Consider the following 22,633-nt stretch of genomic DNA (forward strand, 5'->3'; position numbering starts at 1 on the left):
GCTTAATTCCTGCTCGTCCTCGAGTAGGTAAATGGTAAAAAGAGAATTTTTGATGCGGAGTGCTACTTGGCATAATTTCAATGCAAATCTTCTTAATTGTGGTATGAATATTCAGATTAGAAAGATTCAAGACAAAAGTTTATATTGACATAAAAATAATAATACTTCAAGCATACTAACAAAGCAATTATGTCTTCTCAAAATAACATGGCCAAAGAAAGTAATCCCTACAAAATCATATAGTCTGGCTATGCTCTATCTTCACCACACAAAATATTTAAATCATGCACAACCCTGATGACAAGCCAAGCAATTGTTTCATACTCTAACTTTTTCAAAACTTTTTCAATCTTCACGCAATACATGAGCGTGAGCGATGGATATAGCACTATAGGTGGAATAGAATGGTGGTTGTGGAGAAGACAAAAAGGAGAAGATAGTCTCACGAAAACTAGGCGTATCAACGGGCTATGGAGATGCCCATCAATAGATATCAATATGAGTGAGTAGGGATTGCCATGCAACGGATGCACTAGAGCTATAAGTATATGAAAGCTCAAAAAGAAACTAAGTGGGTGTGCATCCAACTTGCTTGCTCATGAAGACCTAGGGCAATTTGAGGAAGCCCATCATTGGAATATACAAGCCAAGTTCTATAATGTAAAATTCCCACTAGTATATGAAAGTGATAACATGAGAGACTCTCTACTATGAAGATCATGGTGCTACTTTGAAGCACAAGTGTGGTAAAAGGATAGTAACATTGTCCCTTCTCTCTTTTTCTCTCATTTTTTATATATATATATTTTTTATTTTTTTATTTGGGCCTTTTATCTTATTTTTTTATGGCCTCTTTTCTTTCTTTTTTCTTTTTTGGGCTTCTTTGGCCTCTTTTATTTATTTTTCGTCCGGAGTCTCATCCCGACTTACGGGGGAATCATAGTCTCCATCATCCTTTCCTCACTGGGACAATGCTCTAATAATGATGATCATCACACTTTTATTTTTCTTACAACTCAACAATTACAACTCGATACTTAGAACAAAATATGACTCTATGTGAATGCATCCGGCGGTGTACCAGGATATGCAATATGACAATGATGGCATGTGTCATGAACGGAACGGTGGAAAGTTGCATGGCAATATATCTCGGAATGGCTATGGAAATGCCATAATGGGTAGGTATGGTGACTGTTTTGAGGAAGGTATATGGTAGGTGTATGATACCAGCGAAAAGTACGCGGTATTAGAGAGGCTAGCAAAGGTGGAAGGGTGAGAGTGCGTATAATCCACGGACTCAACATTAGTCATAAAGAACTCATATACTTATTGCAAAAATCTAGAAGTTATCAAAGCAAAGTATTACGCGAATGCTCCTAGGGGGATAGATTGGTAGGAAAAGACCATCGCTCGTCCCCGACCGCCACTCATAAGGAAGACAATCAATAAATAAATCATGCTCCGACTTCATCACATAACGGTTCACCATACGTGCATGCTACGGGAATCACAAACTTTAACACAAGTATTCTTTAAATTCACAACTACTCAACTAGCATGACTTTAATATTATCACCTCCATATCTCAAAACAATTATCAAGCTTAAATCTTTTCTTAGTATTCAACACACTCAAAAGAAAGTTTCACAAATCTTGAATACCAAGCATATTATTATTAAGCAAATTACCATGCTATTAAGAGACTCTCAAAATAATTTAAGTGAAGCATGAGAGATCAATAGTTTCTTTAAAACAAATCCACCACCGTGCTCTAAAAGATCTAAGTGAAGCACATAGAGCAAAATTATAACGCTCAAAAGATATAAGTGAAGCACATAGAGCAAAACTACTTAGCTCAAAAGATATAAGTGAAGCACATAGAGTATTCTATCAAATTTTAATTCATGTATGGCTCTCTCAAAAGGTGTGTACAGCAAGGATGATTGTGGCATACTAAAACACAAAGACAAAAATAATACAAGATGCTCCAAGCAAAACACATATCATGTTGGTGAATAAAAATATAGCTCCAAGTAAATTACCAATGGAAGTGGACGAAAGAGGGGATGCCTCCCGGGGCATCCCCAAGATTTCACTTCTTGGTGTCCTTGGATTATCTTGGGGGTGCCATGGGCATCTCCAAGCTTAGGCTCTTGCCACTCCTTGTTCCATAATCCATCAAAAGACTTCACCTAAAACTTGAAAACTTCACAACACAAAACTCAAAATAGAAAACTCATGAGCTCCGTTAGCGAAATAAAACAAAAGACCAATTCAAGGTACTGTAATGAACTCATTCTTTATTTATATTGGTGTTAAACCTACTGTATTCCAACTTCTCTATGAATTATAAACTATTTTACTAGCCATAGATTCATCAAAATAAGCAAACAACACACGAAAAACAGAATCTGTCAAAAACAGAACAGTCTGTAGTAATCTGTAGCTAGCGCAAGATCTGGAACCCCAAAAATTCTAAAATAAATTTCTGGACGTTAGGAATTTATCTATTAATCATCTTAAAAAATAATTAACTGAATATCACTCTTCAAATAAAAATTACAGCAGTTCTCGTGAGCGCTAAAGTTTCTGTTTTTTACAACAGTTCAACAAGACTTTCCCCAAGTCTTCCCAACGGTTCTACTTGGCACAAACACTAATCAAACACAAAAACACAACCAAAACAGCGGCTAAATAATTTATTTATTACTAAGCAGGAGCAAAAATCAAGGAATAAAAATAAAATTGGGTTGCCTCCCAACAAGCGCTATCGTTTAACGCCCCTAGCTAGGCATAAAAGCGAGGATAGATCTAAGTATTGCCATCTTTGGTAGGCAATCCATAAGTGGCTTTCATGATAGTTTCATATGGCAATTTTATTTTCTTTATTATAAAGTGTTCCATGCCCTTTTTTAATGGAAATTGAAATCTAATATTCCCTTCCTTCATATCAATAATCGCACCAACCGTTCTAAGGAAAGGTCTACCAAGAATAATAGGGCAAGAAGGATTGCAATCTATATCAAGAACAATGAAATCTACGGGCACATGATTCCTATTTGCAACAATAAGAACATCATTAATCCTTCCCATAGGTTTCTTAATAGTGGGATCCGCAAGATGCAAGTTTAGAGAGCAATCATCAAAATTGCGGAAATCTAACAAATCACACAAAGTTTTGGGAATAGTGGAGACACTAGCACCCAAATCACACAAAGCATAAAACTCATGATCTTTAATTTTAATTTTAATAGTTGGTTCCCACTCATCATAGAGTTTTCTAGGGATAGAAACTTTCAACTCAAGTTTTTCTTCATAAGATTGCATCAAGGCATCAACGATATGTTTGGTGAAGGCTTTATTTTGACTATAAGCATGTGGAGAATTTAGCACGGATTGCAACAAGGAAATACAATCAATTAAAGAGCAACTTTCATAATTAAATTCCTTGAAATCCAATATAGTGGGTTTAGCAACATCTAGATTTTTATTTCTTTCAATCCCACTTTTATCAATTTCATCATTAAGATCTAAATACTCCGAATTTTTAGAACGCCTTCTAGGTAAAGGAAGATCATATTCAGTTTCATCAAGATTTATATTGCAAAACAAATATTTAATAGGGGACACATCAATAACTTTTAGATCTTCATCTTGATTTTCATAGGAATTGGAGGAACACGCTTTAATAAAGGCATCTTTGGAAGCACGCATCCTAGCGGTTCTTTCCTTGCACTCATCAATGGAAATTCTCATGGCTTTGAGAGACTCATTGATATCATGCTTAGGAGGAATAGATCTAAGCTTTAAAGAATCAATCTCAAGAGTAATTCTATCAACGTTCCTAGCCAAATCATCAACTTTAAGCAATTTCTCTTCAAGCAAGGAATTAAAATTCTTTTGTGAATTCATAAATTCTTTAACACTATTCTCAAATTCAGAGGGCATCTTATTATAATTTCCATAAGAGTTGTTGTAGGAATTCCCATAATTATTAGAAGTATTACTGGGGTATGGCCTAGGATTAAAATTCCCTCTATAAGCGTTGTTACCAAAATTATTCCTACCAACAAAATTCACATCCACAGATTCATTGTTATTCTCAATCAAAGTAGACAAAGGCATATCATTAGGATCAGAAGAAACACTCTTAGTAGCAAATAATTACATAAGTTCATCCATCTTTCCACTCAACACATTGATTTCTTCTATCGCATGCACTTTTTTATTAGAAGATCTTTCAGTATGCCATTGAGAATAATTAACCATAATATTATCTAGGAGTTTAGTAGAATCTCCTAAAGTGATTTTCATAAAAGTGCCTCCCACGGCCGAATCTAAAAGATTTCTAGAAGCAAAATTCAATCTGGCATAAAAAATTTGTATAATCATCCACAAATTCAAACAACGAGTAGGGCAATTATGTATCATTAATTTCATTCTCTCCCAAGCTTGTGCAACATGTTCATGATCAAGCTGTTTAAAGTTCATAATATTGTTTCTAAGAGAGATGATCTTAGCGGGAGGAAAATACTTAGAGATAAAAGCATCTTTGCACTTGTTCCATGAATCAATACTATTTTTAGGCAAAGACGAAAACCAAGCTTTAGCACGACCTCTAAGCGAAAAAGGAAATAGCTTCAATTTAACGACATCATTATTGACATCTTTTTTCTTTTGCATATCACATAAATCAACGAAGCTATTCAGATGAGTAGCGGCATCTTCACTAGGAAGGATCTTTCATAACAAGATTTAACAAAGCAGCATTAATTTCACAAGATTCAGCATCGGTAAGAGGAGCAATCGGAGTGCTAAGAAAATCATTATTATTGGTATTGGTGAAGTCACACAATTTGGTAGTATCCTGAGCCATCGCGACAAACAAGCAAACTAGCACACAAGCAAACAAGAGCAAACGGGCAAAAGAGGCAAATAGAGAGGGAGGATAGAGAGAGAGAGGGCGAATAAAACGGCAAGGGTGAAGTGGGGGAGAGGAAAATGAGAGGCAAATGGCAAATAATGTAATGCGAGAGATAGGGATTGTGATGGGTACTTGGTATGTTGACTTTTTGCGTAGACTCCTCGGCAACGGCGCCAGAAATCCTTCTTGCTACGTCTTTAGCTTGCGTTGGTTTTCCCCGAAGAGGAAGGGATGATGCAGCAGAGTAGCGTAAGTATTTCCCTCAGTTTTTGAGAACCAAGGTATCAATCCAGTAGGAGGCCACGCTCAAGTCCCTCGTACCTGCACAAAACGATAGCTACTCGCAACCAACGCGATTAGAGGTTGTCAATCCCTTCACGGTCACTTACGAGAGTGAGATCTGATAGATATAATATTTTTGGTATTTTTGGTATAAAGATGCAAAGTAAAAAGTAAAGGCAAAGTAAAAAAGCAAAGCAAGATTAAAGTGATGGAGATTGATATGATGAGAATAGACCCGGGGGCCATAGGTTTCACTAGTGGCTTCTCTCAAGAGCATAAGTATTCTACGGTGGGTGAACAAATTACTGTTGAGCAATTGACAGAATTGAGCATAGTTATGAGAATATCTAGGCATGATCATGTATATAGGCATCACGTCCGTGACAAGTAGACCGAAACGATTTTGCATATACTACTATTACTCCACTCATCGACCGCTATCCAGCATGCATCTAGAGTATTAAGTTAAAAACAGAGCAACGCATTAAGCAAGATGACATGATGTAGAGAGATAAATTCATGCAATATGAAATAAACCCCATCTTGTTATCCTCGATGGCAACGATGCAATACGTGCCTTGCTACCCCTTCTGTCACTGGGAAAGGACACCGCAAGATCGAACCCAAAGCTAAGCACTTCTCCCATGGCAAGAACTACCAATCTAGTTGGCCAAACCAAACGGATAATTCGAAGAGACTTGCAAAGATAACCAATCATACATAAAAGAATTCAGAGAAGATTCAAATATTATTCATAGATAGACTTGATCATAAACCCACAATTCATCAGTCTCAACAAACACACCACAAAAAAAGAAGATTGCATCGAATAGATCTCCACAAGAGAGGGGGGGAACTTTTTATTGAGATTTAAAGAGAGAGAAGAAGCCATCTAGCTACTAACTATGGACCTGAAGGTCTGAGGTAAACTACTCACACTTCATCGGAGAGGCTATGATGATGTAGAAGCCCCCCGTGATGACGGCCCTCTTCCGGCGGAGCTCCGGAACAGGCCCCAAGATGGGATCTCGTGGATACAGAAAGTTGCGGCGGTGGAATTAGGTTTTTGGCTCCTGTTCTGATCGTTTGGGGTACGTGTGTATATATAGGAGGAAGAAGTACGCCGGAGGAGCACCGAGGGGCCCATGAGGCAGGGGGCGCGCCCCCCACCCTCGTGACCGCCTCTTTTGTTCCTTGGAGCAGGGTCTAAGTCTCCTGGGTCACGTTCGGTGAGAAAATCACGTTTCCGAAGATTTTATTCCGTTTGGACCCCGCTTCATTGTTCACAAGTGTCAAATGATTCATAATCAAGTGATTCCAAAAGTCATCTATATGGAGTTTCTTCATGCGCTTTACACCAGTATGACCTAAACGGCAGTGCCATAAATATGTTGCACTATCATTATCAACTCTGCATCTTTTGGCATAAATATTATGAATATATGTATCACTACGATCGAGATTCAACAGGAATAGACCATTCATCAAGGGTGCATGACCATAAAAGATATTACTCATATAAATAGAACAACCATTATTCTCTGATTTAAATGAATAACCGTCTCGCAATAAACAAGATCCAGCTATAATGTTCATGCTCAATGCTGGCACCAAATAACAATTATTCAGGTCTAAAACTAATCCCGAAGGTAGATGTAGAGGTAGCGTGCCGATGGCGATCACATCGACCTTGGAACCATTCCCGACGTGCATCGTCACCTCGTCCTTAGCCAATCTTCGTTTATTCCGTAGCTCATGTTTCGAGTTACAAATATGAGCAACCGAACCAGTATCAAATATCCAGGAGCTACTACGAGCATTAGTAAGGTACACATCAATAACATGTATATCAAATATACCTTTGTTCACTTTTCCATCCTCCTTATCTGCCAAGTATTTGAGGCAGTTCCGCTTCCAGTGACCATTCCCTTTGCAGTAGAAGCACTCAGTTTCAGGCTTGGGTCCAGCTTTGGGCTTCTTCCCGGGAGTGGCAACTTGCTTGCCATTCTTCTTGAGGTTCCCTTTCTTTCCTTGCCCTTTTTCTTGAAACTAGTGGTCTGGTTAACCATCAACACTTGATGCTCCTTCTTGATTTCTACTTCCGCGGCCTTAAGCATTGCGAAGAGCTCAGAAATCATTTTATTCATCCCTTGCATTATAGTTCATCACGAAGTCTTTGTAGCTTGGTGATAGTGATTAAAGAACTCTGTCAATAACACTATCAACTGGAAATTCAACTCCCAGCTGAGTCAAGTGGTTATGATACCCGGACATTTTGAGTATGTGTTCACTGACAGAACTGTTCTCCTCCATATTGCAGCTATAGAACTTGTTGGAGACTTCATATCTCTCAACCCGGGCATTTGCTTGAAATATTAACTTCAACTCTTAGAACATCTCATATGCTCCATGACGTTCAAAATGTCTTTGAAGTCCCGATTCTAGGTCGTAAAGCATGGACACTTTACTTACCGTTATTGTTACTTGCTCATTACAAATTATCCTACTATCAAACCACTTGTTACCGTCAATTTCGATGCTTGCAAAAATTACCTTGCTGAAAACCGTTTGTTATTTCCTTCTGCTCCTTGTTGGGTTCGACACTCTTACTTATCGAAAGGACTACGATTGATCCCCTATACTTGTGGGTCATCACAAACCTGACCATAGCATCTTCACATGTGCTCTCAGACATCCGTAGGTACTCGTCCCACGAATCAGCAGCCGTGCCACATGCAAGCATCTGGAGTGCGGCCGTGCACTTCTGGTAATTAGAGAAGCCAATCGTTTCCATGGCCTCCTTCTTTAGGATGAAGTAGTCATCGTAGGACCGGACGCCATGGTACATACGATCGAAGACAACCTTGCGCATCCAAAAATGCTGGTGGAGATGGTTGATACATCTCCGTCGTATCTATAATTTTTGATTATTCCATGCCAATATTTTACAACTTTCATATACTTTTGGCAACCTTTTATACTATTTTTGGGACTAACGTATTGATCCAGTGACCAATGTTAGTTCCTATTTGTTGCATGTTTTTTGTTTCGCAGAATATCCATATCAAACGGAGTCCAAACGGGATAAAAACTGACGGAGATTTTTTTTTGGAATATATATGATTTTTGGGAAGAAAAATCCACGCGTGACGATGCCCGAGGGGGCCACGAGGCAGGGGGCGCGCCCCTGACCCTCGTGGCCACCCCGTAAGGCAGTTGGTGCCCTTCTTTCGCCGTAAGAAAGCTAATATCCGGATAGAGATCCTGTTAAAATTTCAGCCCAATCGGAGTTACGGATCTTCGGGAATATAAGAAACGGTGAAAGGGAAGAATCTGAGAACGCGGAAACAGAGAGAGACAGAGAAACAGATCCAATCTCGGAGGGGCTCTCGCCCCTCCCAAGCCATGGAGGCCATGGACCAGAGGGGAAACCCTTCTCCCATCTAGGGAGAAGGTCAAGGAAGAAGAAGAAGGAGGGAAGCTCTCTCCCCCTCGCTTCCGGTGGCACCGGAGTGCCACCGGGGGCCATCATCATCACCGCAATCTTCACCAACAACTTCACCGCCATCATCACCAACTCTTCCCCCCTCTATGCAGTGGTGTAACCTCTCTCTTAACCGCTGTAATCTCTACTTAAACATGGTGCTCAACGCTATATATTATTTCCCAATGATGTATGGCTATCCTATGATGTTTGAGTAGATCTATTTTGTCCTATGGGCTATTTGATGATCAAGATTGGTTTGAGTTGCATGTTTTATTATTGGTGTTGTCCTATGGTGCTCTCCGTGTCGCGCAAGCGTGAGGGATTCCTGCTGTAGGGTTTGCAATATGTTTATGATTTGCTTATGGTGGATGGCGTGAGTGAACAGAAGCACAGACCCGAGTAAGTAGGTTGTTTGCGTATGGGATAAAGAGGACTTGATGCTTTAATGCTTGGTTGGGTTTTACCTTAATGATCTTTAGTAGTTGCGGATACTTGCTAGAGTTCCAATCATAAGTGCATATGATCCATGTAGAGAAAGTATGTTAGCTTATGCCTCTCCCTCATATAAAATTGTAATGATGATTACCGGTCTAGTTATCGATTGCCTAGGGACAAATAACTTTCTCGTAACAAAAAGATCTTTACTAAAACTAACTTAGTTGTGTCTTTATCTAAACAGCCCCTACTTTTCATTTACGTAATCTTTATTATCTTGCAAACCTATCCAACAACACCTATAAAGTACTTCTAGTTTCATATTTGTTCTAGGTAAAGCGAACGTCAAGCGTGCGTAGAGTTGTATCGGTGGTCGATAAAACTTGAGGGAATATTTGTTCTACCTTTAGCTCCTCGTTGGGTTCGACACTCTTACTTATCGAAAGAGGCTACAATTGATCCCCTATACTTGTGGGTTATCAATGGTCAGCGAATAGTGCATTGGGGGCAAAGTAGTCGGCCATCAGTGTCAAATGGCCACACACCCTATTGCGATTGAGCACTTGATGACCCTTGATCGAGGCCTTGAAATTGAGAACATGTTCCTCCGCACGCTCCGAGTCTTCAGGGACCGCCTGCATAATCGCCGTCTCATCGGAGTACTTCTCCTCGTCCGATGAGCCGTCGGATGACTCAACATACTGCCCGTATATGTACTCCAAATCGGAAGCCATTGCTAGAAAGAAGAAAGGGGCAACTGTTTTTAGCTTCGGCGATTCATCAAACAGTTGCCGGGCATGGTGAGAATAGCAGTAGCGGATGGTACCTGACGGGACGGTCGGAGGACAGGGATTGAACAGAGACGAAGGAGAAGCGGGGTGGAGCCCTGCTGGAGCGCTGGAGGTGGCGGAAACGCGGAGTTTCGGCAGGGGTGTGGCATGGTGGCCGGGGTGGTGGAGCGGCGGCAAAGGCAAAAAAGAAAGAAGGAAGGAGAGCAAATGGGGAGGATGGAATCGCGGGATCCGGGAAGGGTTTTGGGTGGCCGGGATGTCAGATTTCTATATTTCGCGTGTCCGGACTCCCGCAAAGCTCCCTCACCTTTTTCTTTGGTTTGCAGTGGAAATCGCGTCCGGACCGCCCCGCGGATCGATACATGCCCGCTTAGATGGCTCCCGTCGTCTAGGCAGCATGGCCTGGACAGATACGGGCGGTTTGCGGGTCCGTCTTGAAAATGCCCTAACATCACTAATCTCAAAGCAGCACGCCCATTTGGTTGTTCTATTTTTCCTTTGTTATACTACTCCAAACTTCGTCGTCGACGGCGCAGGTTCGCCAATCGCCATGACTCGGCCGCGGGGCCGCCGATTGGCGCACCGACGGCGAGATCAATCGTGGGACTGCCCTGTGAGGGGCGCTGCGACACGAAGTGGAACTGTGGAAGGTCGTTGAGTTACCGGCCACAATGAAGCGGCGTCCGCGGCTTGCGGAGAGGCGGGTGGAGGTGTGATCCAGAAGGCACTGGTGGCGTCGGTCAACGGGAGGAGCAGTGAGGAGGACGAGTATTGATGACACCGTGCCCACCGTGGCTGGCGGCTGGGGCAGAGAAGGAAGTGGCCTGCCCGGCCTGGATGGGTCGACGACGGCGACTCGGGGGAGGGGGCAGTCTGCTCGAGTTAACCCGCAATCTTTCTCTGCTCGAGTTAACCCGAATGGATCTAACTTCTTGCAGGCTTCATATGCCACCAACACTTTCTTTTCACTGGCAGAGGTAAGTTAACCATCAATGGCTTGTCTTCGGTTGGGGAAATGGGGTGCGTGGTATGTCTGCGATTATTTTCGGCAAAACTTACTGTGATTTTACTAGTTAGAAATCTGGAATTGCTCTAATCAGTAAATATTGTTCGTCTGATATTTGCACTGTTTGGCAACAAGTCTATGTATACCTGAATGTGTATTACTGACAGATATCATATAATTGATCATTGTTTGCATCTTCTCCAGTATTCCGACCTCTGTCACATCATACCGTGAGCATTACTGATTTTCTTTCTCTAGCTTAAATATGAATCCTGAAGTTGTTCAATGTGTGAATTCGAGCATGAATAATAGTCTGAAGCAGAATTGTCAATAATAAGTTACATAATATCTGCATTGGCATTTAGGGTAGGACTCTTTGGTGAGCATAAACAACATGTTTTTGGGATTCCCATGTTCCACTTTAGTGGAAATGCTTTTAAATAAGATGGTCTTGCGAAACTACTTTCAGTGGCTAACTTTATCATTGTGCCAACTACAGTGATGTTGGCGTTTGCTTCTCATGTTGGAAATTTAATTCAGTAATCCTTTTGAAAGGGCTTGTTCTGTTTGTTTCTGTCCTTTTTAAGAGAACGTACTAAAATATACCAGTTTAATATGATTATGCGAAAATTTGATTAACTCAAATTGCTTAAGATAATTGGAAGTTTTTGGCATGTCATGCTCGCATTTTATGGACATTTGTCGGCATAGAACAACGGCAGTGGAGATATTTAATGTCGGAATGCTATATATCGTATCGTACACAAAGGATGTTTGTAACTCGACAACCCTTTACAGACACTTGTATTATTGAAGGCATTCATTCTCCAAACCAGATACAGTGATGGAAAAAAAGAGTAACATGCAACTTCTGATCAATACAAGTTGTGGTATCTAAAATATTTCCAGCAACTGCAAAACATTCTTCACTAAGTAAACTCGAGCATCAAACCTTGAACAAAAAGAAAATCAACCAGGCATTAAGGAAAACAACAAATGAAGCCATAAATCAGTTCGTAGCTGTGGTGCAACACATGCAAATGGCAAAAAGGGATGACTTTGGCTTCTGCTTTTCTTTGCTTCTAGGAGAACTAACCGTGGTGTTGTTCTTCCGAACCGGTTCTTGTTCCTTCAACAGCGACCACGTTCCAACACCGTCCTCCGTCATTAAGCTACGAAGTGGTTTATTGTTTCTTCCCGAGTGATTTGGCGCTCTGAAGGCTCCTTCTGATGGCTCCCTAGGGCTCAGCAGTGGACTCTTCTCAGATTCTTCCACGGCTTCATCTTTGGCTTGCATCAGAGTGATGTTGGTCATGGGGATGTCCTTGACTAATTTGCTGTGCTGTTCACTAGAATAACTTAAAGAGTTGATGCTTTCTGTACTCAGAAGTAACGGAATCTCTTCACCCACATCTGTCCCTAGAGTTGGTTTCTGAAGCAAACACTGTTCCTCACTACAATTATCAGCATTTGCAATAACTTTCTTTTGTTTCGATTCAGCAGCAAAGCCTACAGTCCCTGTGACTTTCTCCTGATTGGATTCAGAAGTACAACATGTGGCTTTATCAGATGTGCCTTCTCTCTCCTTGTTGAATACATCAGGGAAGATTAATTCTGTCGCTGAACTGTATTCCACCAGCTGGATGCAAGTGCTCAGAGTCTCACTGTTTTCAAATTTGACAACTTCAGGTTCTTCAAGCAGTACCTGTTGAGGCTGATCACATTGTGAGATGTTCATAGTTTCTTGTGTATCTATAGTCTTTGCTTCATATGTGGAGGTGGTGGTTCCTTCATTACTATCTGAGCTATCAGGTTTAATATCTTCCTTCACAAAATCTTCTACTGGTTTAAGAGCAAATGATTTTGCAGTCATTGGTGCGGCTAATTCTTCTATGACGACTTCTTCATGTACCTTTTCTTCATTCAAAATAGAAAGAGGGCCAGATAATGGCGGGCCTAAACCTGTAAAATCTTCTCCATGGACCATAACAAGACCGACGGAGTCATGTATACCATCAGAATTCTTATCCCCTTGAAAATTAGCTGCTTCATTCTTGTCTGCATCATCTTTGTCAACAATTCCCCCCTGCTCTTTCTCTGCTGTTTCAATTACACTGTGCTCCACTGCTGCACTTACAGAATCTGACATCTGTTCTGCTATACTCAGTTCATGTTTCTGAAATTCTTTGCCATTTGTTGCACTTGGATCTGCTAAAGCTGACTGAAATTGGGAAACAGCTTCAACAATGTCCGGAGCATCATATGCACTACATTTGGCAAATTCTTCCTCCTGATTTTCCAATCCTTGGATCTTCTCATCTTCTTCTAGCACTTCTTCACTTTTAACCACAGTATCTACTGTTGTGGTTTTGCAGGTATTGTTGTTGCCCATTTCACAGATTTCTTGCTTCTCTTCATTCTTGGATGTTTCTTGGTTGGTGTCATCTTCTGGTCGTACATGTGATGAATGGCCTCTTTCTCTAGGCTCATCTTCGAGGACAACCTCCTTGGTCTCATCATCAAGATGATCAGTGATAATTGATTCAGTTGATGATGTAGTCTCTGCTTGTACCGACGATGGTGTCGATAGATCCTCTACTACCGACACTCCAGCTTGTCTTTCTTCTAGGCTTTCAACTGTATCTTCTCCAACTAGATTATCATCCACCACTGCAACTTCTTGACTGCAAGACTCCTCCCCATCTTGTGGCGCACTTCCAATAATTCCCTCTAACAATGTGAGGGGATTCTGTATGGTACTTTCTTTACTTGTCTCTGTTATTTCGTGTACAACTTCTTTAAATTGCTCATCAGATGATGATGTATCATTGTTACTTGTCATGTCTTCAGTTGTGGTGCCGACAGGGGCAACTTTTTCTGTACCATCTGTGGTTGTTTCAGTTCCACTGTCTTGTGATTCATCACCTGTGCCAGATCACTTGCTTTTATTAGGAGAGTCTATAGTGCTGAAGGAAAGCAATGCTTAAGTACCTATGGTTTTAGTGGCCCATCATATATTCTGAAGTTCAAGTATAGTTGTTCATAGAAGCATAACGCACCTTTATTAGGTGGGTAGCTAGGTAGCACTAGCATCTAGCAAATTTTTACTTTTGAATCCCTGTCTTACTATCACACTGAAATCACCATTTATTATCACAAACACACATTCTTCTCATATTAACTATTTTCTTAAATGGCTTATCAAAGCATAGAAATAAAACATAGTACGAAGACAGCCAAACAAGCTAGGTATGAACCATATCAACCAGCTGAACTAACCTTGTTCTGTAAGTAGGTTACTATTCCCACCATCATCTTGTGTTGATGTATGATCCTGAAGTGAGTCCCTGTTCTTCTCATCTAAGTCTTCACTTGCAGCAGAGATTTTTGTATGATCTGAAGCCATTTGATCATTTCCACCATTAGAAATGACAGGGTCCTTTAAAACCTCTGACATACCATCAGATTTCTTATCCCCTTCAAAATTATCTTCTTCATTCTTGTCTGCAACATCTTTTTCAACAATTCCCCCTTGCTCTTTCTCTGCTGTTTCAATTACATTGTGCTCCATTGCTGCACTTACAGAATCTGACATCTGTTCTGCTATACTCAGTTCATGTTTCTGAAATTCTTTGCCATTTGTTGCACTTGGATCTGCTAAAGCTAACTGAAATTGGGAAACAGCTTCAACAATGTCAGGAGCATCATATGCACTAGATTTGGGAAATTCTTCCTCCTGATTTTCCAATCCTTGGATCTTCTCATCTTCTTCTAGCACTTCAGGGCTTTTAACCACAGTATCTTCTGTTATAGTTTTGCATGTATTGATTTTGCCTATCTCACAGATTTCTTGCTTCTCTTCATTCTTGAATGTTTCTTGGTTGGTGTCGCCTTCTGGTCTTACATATGACGAATTTTCTCCTTTTCTAGGTTCATCTTCGACGACAACCTCCTTAGTCTCGTCATCAACATAACCACTGATAATTGATTCAGTTGATGTTGTAGTCTCTCCAACTAGATTATCACCCTCCACTGTTGACGGTCCAGTTTGTCCTTCTAGGTTTTCAACTGTATGTTCTCCAACTAGATTATCACCCACCACTGCAACTTCTTGACTACAAGATTCCTCCTTGTCTTCTGGCAGATCTTCAATGTTTTCCTCTAACAACATGGCGGGATTTGCCGTGGTATTTTCTTCAGTTTTCTCTGTAGTTTCGTGTTCAAGTTGTGTGAATTGCTCATCAGATGATGAAGTATCCTTGTTGCTTGTTATAGCTTCAGTTGTGGTGTCGAAACGGGCAACTGTTTCTGCAGAATTTGTGGCTGTTTCAGTTCCACTGTCCTCCTGTGCTTCATCACCTGTGCCAGATTACTTGCTTTTATTAGTCGAGCTTATAGTGCTGAAGGTAAAAACTATAAATGCTTAACTGCCTATGTTTTTAGTGGACAATTATACATTCTGAAATTCAAGTATAGTTATTCATAGAAACATAATGTACTTCTTATTAGGTGGGTAGCCATGCATCACTCGATGCAGAGCCAGAGGATTTTCCCCTCTTTTCGAAAAAAACATTAGGTGGACGGCTAGGTAGCACTAGCATTCTTTTGAACCATAGATTTTTCTTACTATCTCATCCTGAAATCACCATTAATTTTCTCAAGCACGCGTATTTCTCATACTAAACCAGTTTTAAATGGCTTATTAAAGGACAGACCCAGTGCATAGAAGCTTAAAGCACAAAAATGGGACTATTGTACGAAAGACAGCAAAACAAACTAGGTACGGACCGTATCAGCCAGCTGAACTAACCTTGTTCTGTAGGTAAGTTACTGTTTCCATCATCATCTTGTGTTGATGTATGATCCTCAAGTGCGCCCCTGTTCTTCTCATCTAAGTCTTCATTTGCAGCAGAGATTTTTCTTTGATCTGAAGCCATTTGATCATCTCCACCATTAAAAATGGCAGGGGCCTTTAACACCTCTGACACATCGACATCCTTAGTGCCATCCTTCTCCTTATCTAACATAAACATAATAGCATTAGAGTGGTTATTGAACTCCAGATTACATTGCACTGAATTCTAACTAGAAGTTAACTTGTATAAAAAAATGCCTATTAAATCTCTAGAATTTTCTTACTACCTCATATGGAAATCACCATTTCCAAACTTTTCGTATTAAACCATTCACATAATACGCTTTACAATACAAAAATAAAATTATAGTATGTACAATATCAGTCGGCTGAACTAACCTTGTTCTGTAGGTAAGTTTTTATTCCCATCATCATCTTCTGTTGATGTGTGATCCTGAGGTGAGCCCCTATTCTTCTCATCTAAGTCTTCATTCGCAGCGGACAATTTTGTTTGATCTGAAGCCATTTGCTTATCTCCACCACTAGAGATGAGAGGGACCTTTAATACCTCCGACATATCTACATCCTTAGTGCCATCCTTTTCCGTATCTAACATAAACAGAACAATGAATCAGCGATCATAGCTTTGTAGTGGTGAGTTTCTAGTAAGAGCAAGTTTGACATGATTCCATCAAATATTCGTTGAATTTGTGCCTCCTAGGTATTCGTGCAGGACAAATATTGTGAAACAGAGGCAGTACCTTTCTCACCATTTATGTTGTTGAGCTCATGTGAATAATCTGCGTTGGCCATGGTTTTGTCGAAATCCTTAGCACTCTCCTCTGGTACTAGAATTACATAAGAAGATGGTTAGCAAAATATTCATGCTCATTCCTAGAAAGCAGATAGTATTTAGCAACATGCATACCTTGTTGACCGATAACGTTGTTGTTGCCCATCTCATTACCCATTACTCTCAGCCCAAGCCCTTTAGGTACTAAGACCAATGAAAACAGTCTTTAACTCAGCTCAAGCTCAAGCACAATCTACAATACACTTATAGCCTATTATAAGCCATGGGGAGGTGCAAGTGAGCACTACAGACCATGATGGTGGTGGCCACCTCAAGATTAGCAAGAAAGGGTGTGACTAGACAGCACAATTTTCCTGTGAGCCTCCTAATAATTTTAATGCAGGGAGCACATCATAGGGACATTTTTTTTGGGGTCATTGTTTCCTCTCTTTATCATTTTAGAAGTGTCAAGAAAATTAAAGTTGGAGATCTGGTCAGATGGCCCAATCATAGTTGAATTGCATCATTCTCTTCTCTTTTTTGACGTCAAGTTGAATTATATCATTCATGAATGACTGAATTGTTTTAAGCGTACACTGTACTGCAACGGGGCAGGAAACCTGAAACCTTCTATACGGAAATCATAATCTTTCTGTCACATTGGGTGCATGACTTTATGGTTCTAAGTTTTCTTTCTGTCGCATTGGTTGCATCATCTAATTAACCCTTAGGTTTATTCTCATGAAATGATGCGTTACGCGAAAGATTTCAGGTCCTGAAGTCATTGCTGAAGACATGGATTGAACCGACTTACAAAGAACGGAGAGAAGAGTTTCTTTCCACTTTTTCCTATAAATAACATGTATACGCGTGATTCCGCAGAAACTTCGGACTTTTTTCTTCAGCGGATAAAACCTCAACATGTGGAGAGCTGCTGATAACAAAAAATTAGTGAAGCTAAAGCTGTATCTAATTCCACCGGTCAACCTTTCGGCGCATCTTAACATATTCCAGTCCACTCGAGTGAATCATGCTCCTTGTCTCCCGGTTTTTCCTTCTTTTTTGAAGCGTCATGTCATGTGTTTTTTGGCTCTAATGTTTGGATCCAGTTGAGTTGGAGGGGGACACGAGCCTTTGGTCTGGTGTCATGATGGCCTACAGCTCCCTTTCTGCTGCTACCGGTTCTCCCACGGGCCCCTTCCTTGTGTGCTGTTTGTTCCCTTAAACACGGGGTGGGAGTGGTTTCCACCTCACGCTGGCCCTTAGAAAATCCATGTTTATGATTGGAATCGCTGGCTGTGGATTGTGCAGTTGTTGACTGGTTTTTGTGACTTCGAGGCTTATAGCCCCTCTTTTCCATTCTTCCCTTTTTCCAAAAAGAGTGAATTCCAATTTTTACCTTCTACTAGTTTCACATTTGTGACAACAATTACCCCATTGAGTAGAGCGAGCCGAACTGAGAAAACTGTCAGCACTAAAACATGGGTCCAAGGAGTCAAAACAGGAAAAACACTTAAAAGGATAATTAGTTGAAAATATGTTTTAAATACACGAGGTAACTGAACCATGTGCACGAAAATGACCCTACACAAATGGGGTATTACAGCCAAGTCCATGTGCCGCAAAATTCTTGCTGAAGCCACAGTAGACCTCGTCGTTGTTTTGTCATAAGTGCAAATACTGTAGAAGACCAAATAAAATCATGGTCTTTTAACAAGTCAATAGGGTTTTTTTTTTGAGAAAAGGGAGAGCTTCATTCATATCAACAAGTCTGAAATACAATCAGAAGCAATTACGTGTTTCGAAGCTTGTGGCACATTAGCTAAAAGAAAAGAAAAATCCCCGTTTACTCTAACATAGGCAGCAAGCTCATGCGCAGCCACATTGCTCTCCCTATGGACTTTGGAAACAGAACAAGCTACAAACTCCTTGATCATATCCTTAGACTTCTCATAACAAGCCCACCAGCTGGCCCTGCTAACACTACTATCATTCACAGCAGCCACAACAGCATTGCAATCGGTCTCCATCTGCACTTTGTTCAAATTCAGTTTACGAGCCTGGTTAAGGCCGAAAGAAAGGGCCTGGACTTCGGCTTCCTCTGCATCCGAGCATCCATGAAAATGGCAAACGGCTGAGAAGACAATATCACCAAAACAATCACTGCCAACCGCTCCCAGCGTAGCCAAACCTGTGCCTGCAATGAAAGAAGCTTCGACATTGATCTTTATGTGATCCGCTGGCGGCTTAGTCCAGCCAAGCACCTCAACATGGGGAGGCAGGCTAGAAGACTACAACTTAACTCCATGCAGCTTTTGCTTCCCCTTCACATCGTTTACAACCGGATTTGGGCTGGATAGGCACTCCCAGTAATTCCTTAAGAAAATCACAGAGTCTTGTATAGTAGCTTCACCTTTGTTGTGAACGACATCATCTCTCAGGTGCCAAGTGTTGGAAATATGCCCTAGAGGCAATAATAAAAGCATTATTATTATATTTCCTTGTTCATGATAATTGTCTTTATTCATGCTATAGTTGTGTTATCCGGAAATCGTAATACATGTGTGAATAATAGACACTAACATGTCCCTAGTAAGCCTCTAGTTGACTAGCTCGTTGATCAACAGATAGTCATGGTTTCCTGACTATGGACATTGGATGTCATTGATAACGAGATCACATCATTAGGAGAATGATGTGATGGACAAGACCCAATCCTAAACATAGCACAAGATCGTATAGTTCGTTTGCTAGAGTTTTCCAATGTCAAGTATCTTTTCCTTAGACCATGAGATCGTGTAACTCCCGGATACCGTAGGAGTGCTTTGGGTGTACCAAACGTCACAACGTAACTGGGTGACTATAAAGGTATACTACGGGTATCTCCGAAAGTGTCTGTTGGGTTGACACGGATCAAGACTGGGATTTGTCACTCCGTATGATGGAGAGGTATCACTGGGCCCACTCGGTAATGCATCATCATAATGAGCTCAAAGTGACCAAGTGTCTGGTCACGGGATCATGCATTACGGTACGAGTAAAGTGACTTGCCGGTAACGAGATTGAACGAGGTATTGGGATACCGACGATCGAATCTCGGGCAAGTAACATACCGATTGACGAAGGGAATTGTGTACGGGGTTGCTTGAATCCTCGACATCGTGGTTCATTCGATGAGATCATCGAGGAGCATGTGGGAGCCAACATGGGTATCCAGATCCCGCTGTTGGTTATTGACCGGAGAGCAATCTCGGTCATGTCTACATGTCTCCCGAACCCGTAGGGTCTGCACACTTAAGGTTCGGTGACGCCAGGGTTGTAGGGATATGTATATGCAGTAACCCGAAAGTTGTTCGGAGTCCCGGATGAGATCCCGGACGTCATGAGGAGTTTCGGAATGGTCCGGAGGTAAAGAATTATATATAGGAAGTGCTATTTCGGCCGTCGGGACAAGTTTCGAGGTCACCGGTATTGTACCGGGACCACTGGAAGGGTCCCGGGGGTCCACCGGGTGGGGCCACCTATCCTGGAGGGCCCCATGGGCTGAAGTGGGAAGGGATCCAGCCCAAAGTGGGCTGGGGCTCCACTTGCCCTAGGGCCCATGCGCCTAGGGTGGGGGAAACCCTAAAGGGGGGCGCCCCCTTGCTTGGGGGGCAAGCCCCCCACCCCTTGGCCGCCGCCCCCCTAGGAGATTGCATCTCCTAGGGCCGGCGCCCCCCCTAGGCCCCCCTATATATAGTGGGCGGGATGGAGGACCTCTTACTTTTGCCTTTGGTGCCTCCCTCTCCCTCTCCAACACATCCTCCTCCTTCATAGAGCTTGGCGAAGCCCTGCCGGAGTATTGCAGCTCCATCACCACCACGCCGTCGTGCTGCTGCTGGAGCCATCTTCCTCAAACCTCTCCTTCCCCCTTGCTGGATCAAGAAGGAGGAGACGTTACGCTGATCGTACGTGTGTTGAACGCGGAGGTGCCGTCCGTTCGGCGCTAGGATCTCCGGTGATTTGGATCACGTCGAGTACAACTTCTTCATCCCCGTTCTTTAAACGCTTCCGCGCGTGATCTATAAAGGTATGTAGATGCAATCCGATCACTCGTTGCTAGATGAACTCCTAGATGGATCTTGGTGAAACCGTAGGAAAATTTTTGTTTTCTGCAACGTTCCCCAACAGTGGCATCATGAGCTAGGTCTATGCGTAGTTCCTTTTGCACGAGTAGAACATAATTTGTTGTGGGCGTAGATGTTGTCAACTTTCTTGCCGCTACTAGTCTTATTTTGCTTCAACGGTATTGTGGGATGAAGCGGCCCGGACCAACCTTACACGTACGCTTACGTGAGACCGGTTCCACCGACTGACATGCACTAGTTGCATAAGGTGGCTGGCGGGTGTCTGTCTCTCCCACTTCAGTTGGAGCGGATTTGATGAAAAGGGTCCTTATGAAGGGTAAATAGAAGTTGACAAATCACGTTGTGGCTTTCACGTAGGTAAGAAAACGTTCTTGCTAGAACCCTATTTCAGCCACGTAAAACTTGCAACAACAATTAGAGGACGTCTAACTTGTTTTTGCAGCAAGTGCTTTGTGATATGATATGGCCAAAGTTGTGATGAATGATGAATGATATATATGTGATGTATGAGATGTTCATGCTATTGTAATAGGAATCACGACTTGCATGTTGATGAGTATGACAACCGGCAGGAGCCATAGGAGTTGTCTTTTAATTTTTGTATGACCTGCATGTCATTGAGAAACGCCATGTAAATTACTTTACTTTATTGCTAAACATGTTAGCCATAGTAGTAGAAGTAATAGTTGGCGAGCAACTTCATGGAGACACGATGATGGAGATCATGATGATGGAGATCATGATGATGGAGATCATGGTGTCATGCTGGTGACAAGATGATCATGGAGCCCCAAGATGGAGATCAAAGGAGCTATGTGATATTGGCCATATCATGTCACTATTATTATTTGATTGCATGTGATGTTTATCATGATTCTGCATCTTGTTTACTTAGAACAACGGTAGTAAATAAGATGATCCCTCATAATAATTTCAAGAAAGTGTTCCCCCTAACTGTGCACCGTTGCGACAGTTTGTTGTTTCGAAGCACCACGTGATGATCGGGTGTTAGATTCCAACGTTCACATACAACGGGTGTAAGACAGATTTACACATGCAAACACTTAGGTTGACTTGACGAGCCTAGCATGTACAGACATGGCCTCGGAACACAGAAGACCGAAAGGTCGAGCATGAGTCGTATTGAAGATACGATCAACATGAAGATGTTCACCGATGTTGACTAGTCCGTCTCACGTGATGATCAAACACGGCCTAGTTAACTCGGATCATGTTATACTTAGATTACTGGAGGGATGTCTATCTAAGTGGGAGTTCATTGAATAATTTGATTAGATGAACTTAATTGTCATGAACTTAGTCTAAAATTTTTACAATATGTCTTGTAGATCAAATGGCCAACGTAGTCCTCAACTTCAACGCGTTCCTAGAGAAAACCAAGCTGAAAGACGATGGCAGCAACTACACGGACTGGGTCCGGAACCTGAGGATCATCCTCATAGCTGCCAAGAAAGATTATGTCCTACAAGCACCGCTAGGTGACGCACCTGTTCTCCCTGCAGAATAAGACGTTATGAACGCTTGGCAGGCACGTACCGATGACTACTCCCTCGTTCAGTGCGGCATGCTTTACAGCTTAGAGCCGGGGCTCCAAAAGCGTTTTGAGAGACACGGAGCATATGAGATGTTCGAAGAGATGAAAATGGTTTTCCAAGCTCATGCCCGGGTCGAGAGATATCAAGTCTCCGACAAGTTCTTCAGCTGTAAGATGGAGGAAAACAGTTCTGTCAGTGAGCACATACTCACTATGTCTGGGTTGCATAACCGCTTGACTCAGCTAGGAGTTAATCTCCCGGATGACGCGGTCATTGACAGAATCCTTCAGTCGCTTCCACCGAGCTACAAGAGCTTTGTGATGAACTTCAATATGCAGGGGATGGAAAAGACCATTCCTGAAGTATTTGCAATG

At 41.8% G+C, this 22,633-nt stretch overlaps 1 protein-coding gene and 1 long non-coding RNA gene across 5 annotated transcripts; one reads left to right on the forward strand and one right to left on the reverse strand.

Annotated features, from left to right (window-relative positions):
• Nucleotides 1-11,917: 11,917 nt before the first annotated feature.
• Nucleotides 11,918-17,338, reverse strand: LOC125544971 (uncharacterized). 4 transcript variants are annotated; one of them, XM_087547668.1, is made up of 6 exons: nucleotides 16,712-17,338; nucleotides 16,554-16,625; nucleotides 16,183-16,392; nucleotides 15,739-15,948; nucleotides 14,208-15,287; nucleotides 11,918-13,853 (listed from the first exon to the last, which is right to left on the reverse strand). In XM_087547668.1, exons 1-6 carry the CDS (start codon nucleotides 16,752-16,754, stop codon nucleotides 11,938-11,940), a joined length of 3,531 nt encoding a protein of 1,176 aa, XP_087403794.1. In that variant the 5' UTR covers nucleotides 16,755-17,338; the 3' UTR covers nucleotides 11,918-11,937. The 4 variants fall into 4 exon arrangements, with proteins under 4 accessions (XP_087403794.1, XP_087403793.1, XP_048564744.1 ...); XM_087547667.1 differs by having other exon boundaries at nucleotides 16,545-16,625; nucleotides 16,712-17,337; XM_048708787.2 differs by having other exon boundaries at nucleotides 16,554-16,631; nucleotides 16,712-17,337.
• On the forward strand, nucleotides 12,622-17,935 carry LOC125544972 (uncharacterized). The gene is made up of 4 exons (XR_015619327.1): nucleotides 12,622-12,740; nucleotides 14,859-15,115; nucleotides 15,204-15,334; nucleotides 17,349-17,935. It is a non-coding gene; the product is annotated as an uncharacterized LOC125544972 (long non-coding RNA).
• Nucleotides 17,936-22,633: the final 4,698 nt, after the last annotated feature.

This window comes from Triticum urartu, chromosome 3A, assembly GCF_056163025.1.
Source record: "Triticum urartu cultivar PI428250 chromosome 3A, HENAU_Tu73, whole genome shotgun sequence".
In the NCBI taxonomy this organism is placed as follows: Eukaryota; Viridiplantae; Streptophyta; class Magnoliopsida; order Poales; family Poaceae; genus Triticum; species Triticum urartu.

Bases quoted from the DNA above. Each gene is read 5' to 3' on its own strand.
- LOC125544971 (XM_048708786.2), bottom strand. From the start codon at position 16,754: ATGGGTAATGAGATGGGCAACAACAACGTTATCGGTCAACAAG. The intron at 15,949-16,182 runs GTTAGTTCAGCC...TGTTTATGTTAG, and splicing joins AAACTTACCTACAGAACAAG to ATAAGGAGAAGGATGGCACT. The intron at 13,854-14,207 runs GTTAGTTCAGCT...GATCTGGCACAG, and splicing joins TAACCTACTTACAGAACAAG to GTGATGAATCACAAGACAGT.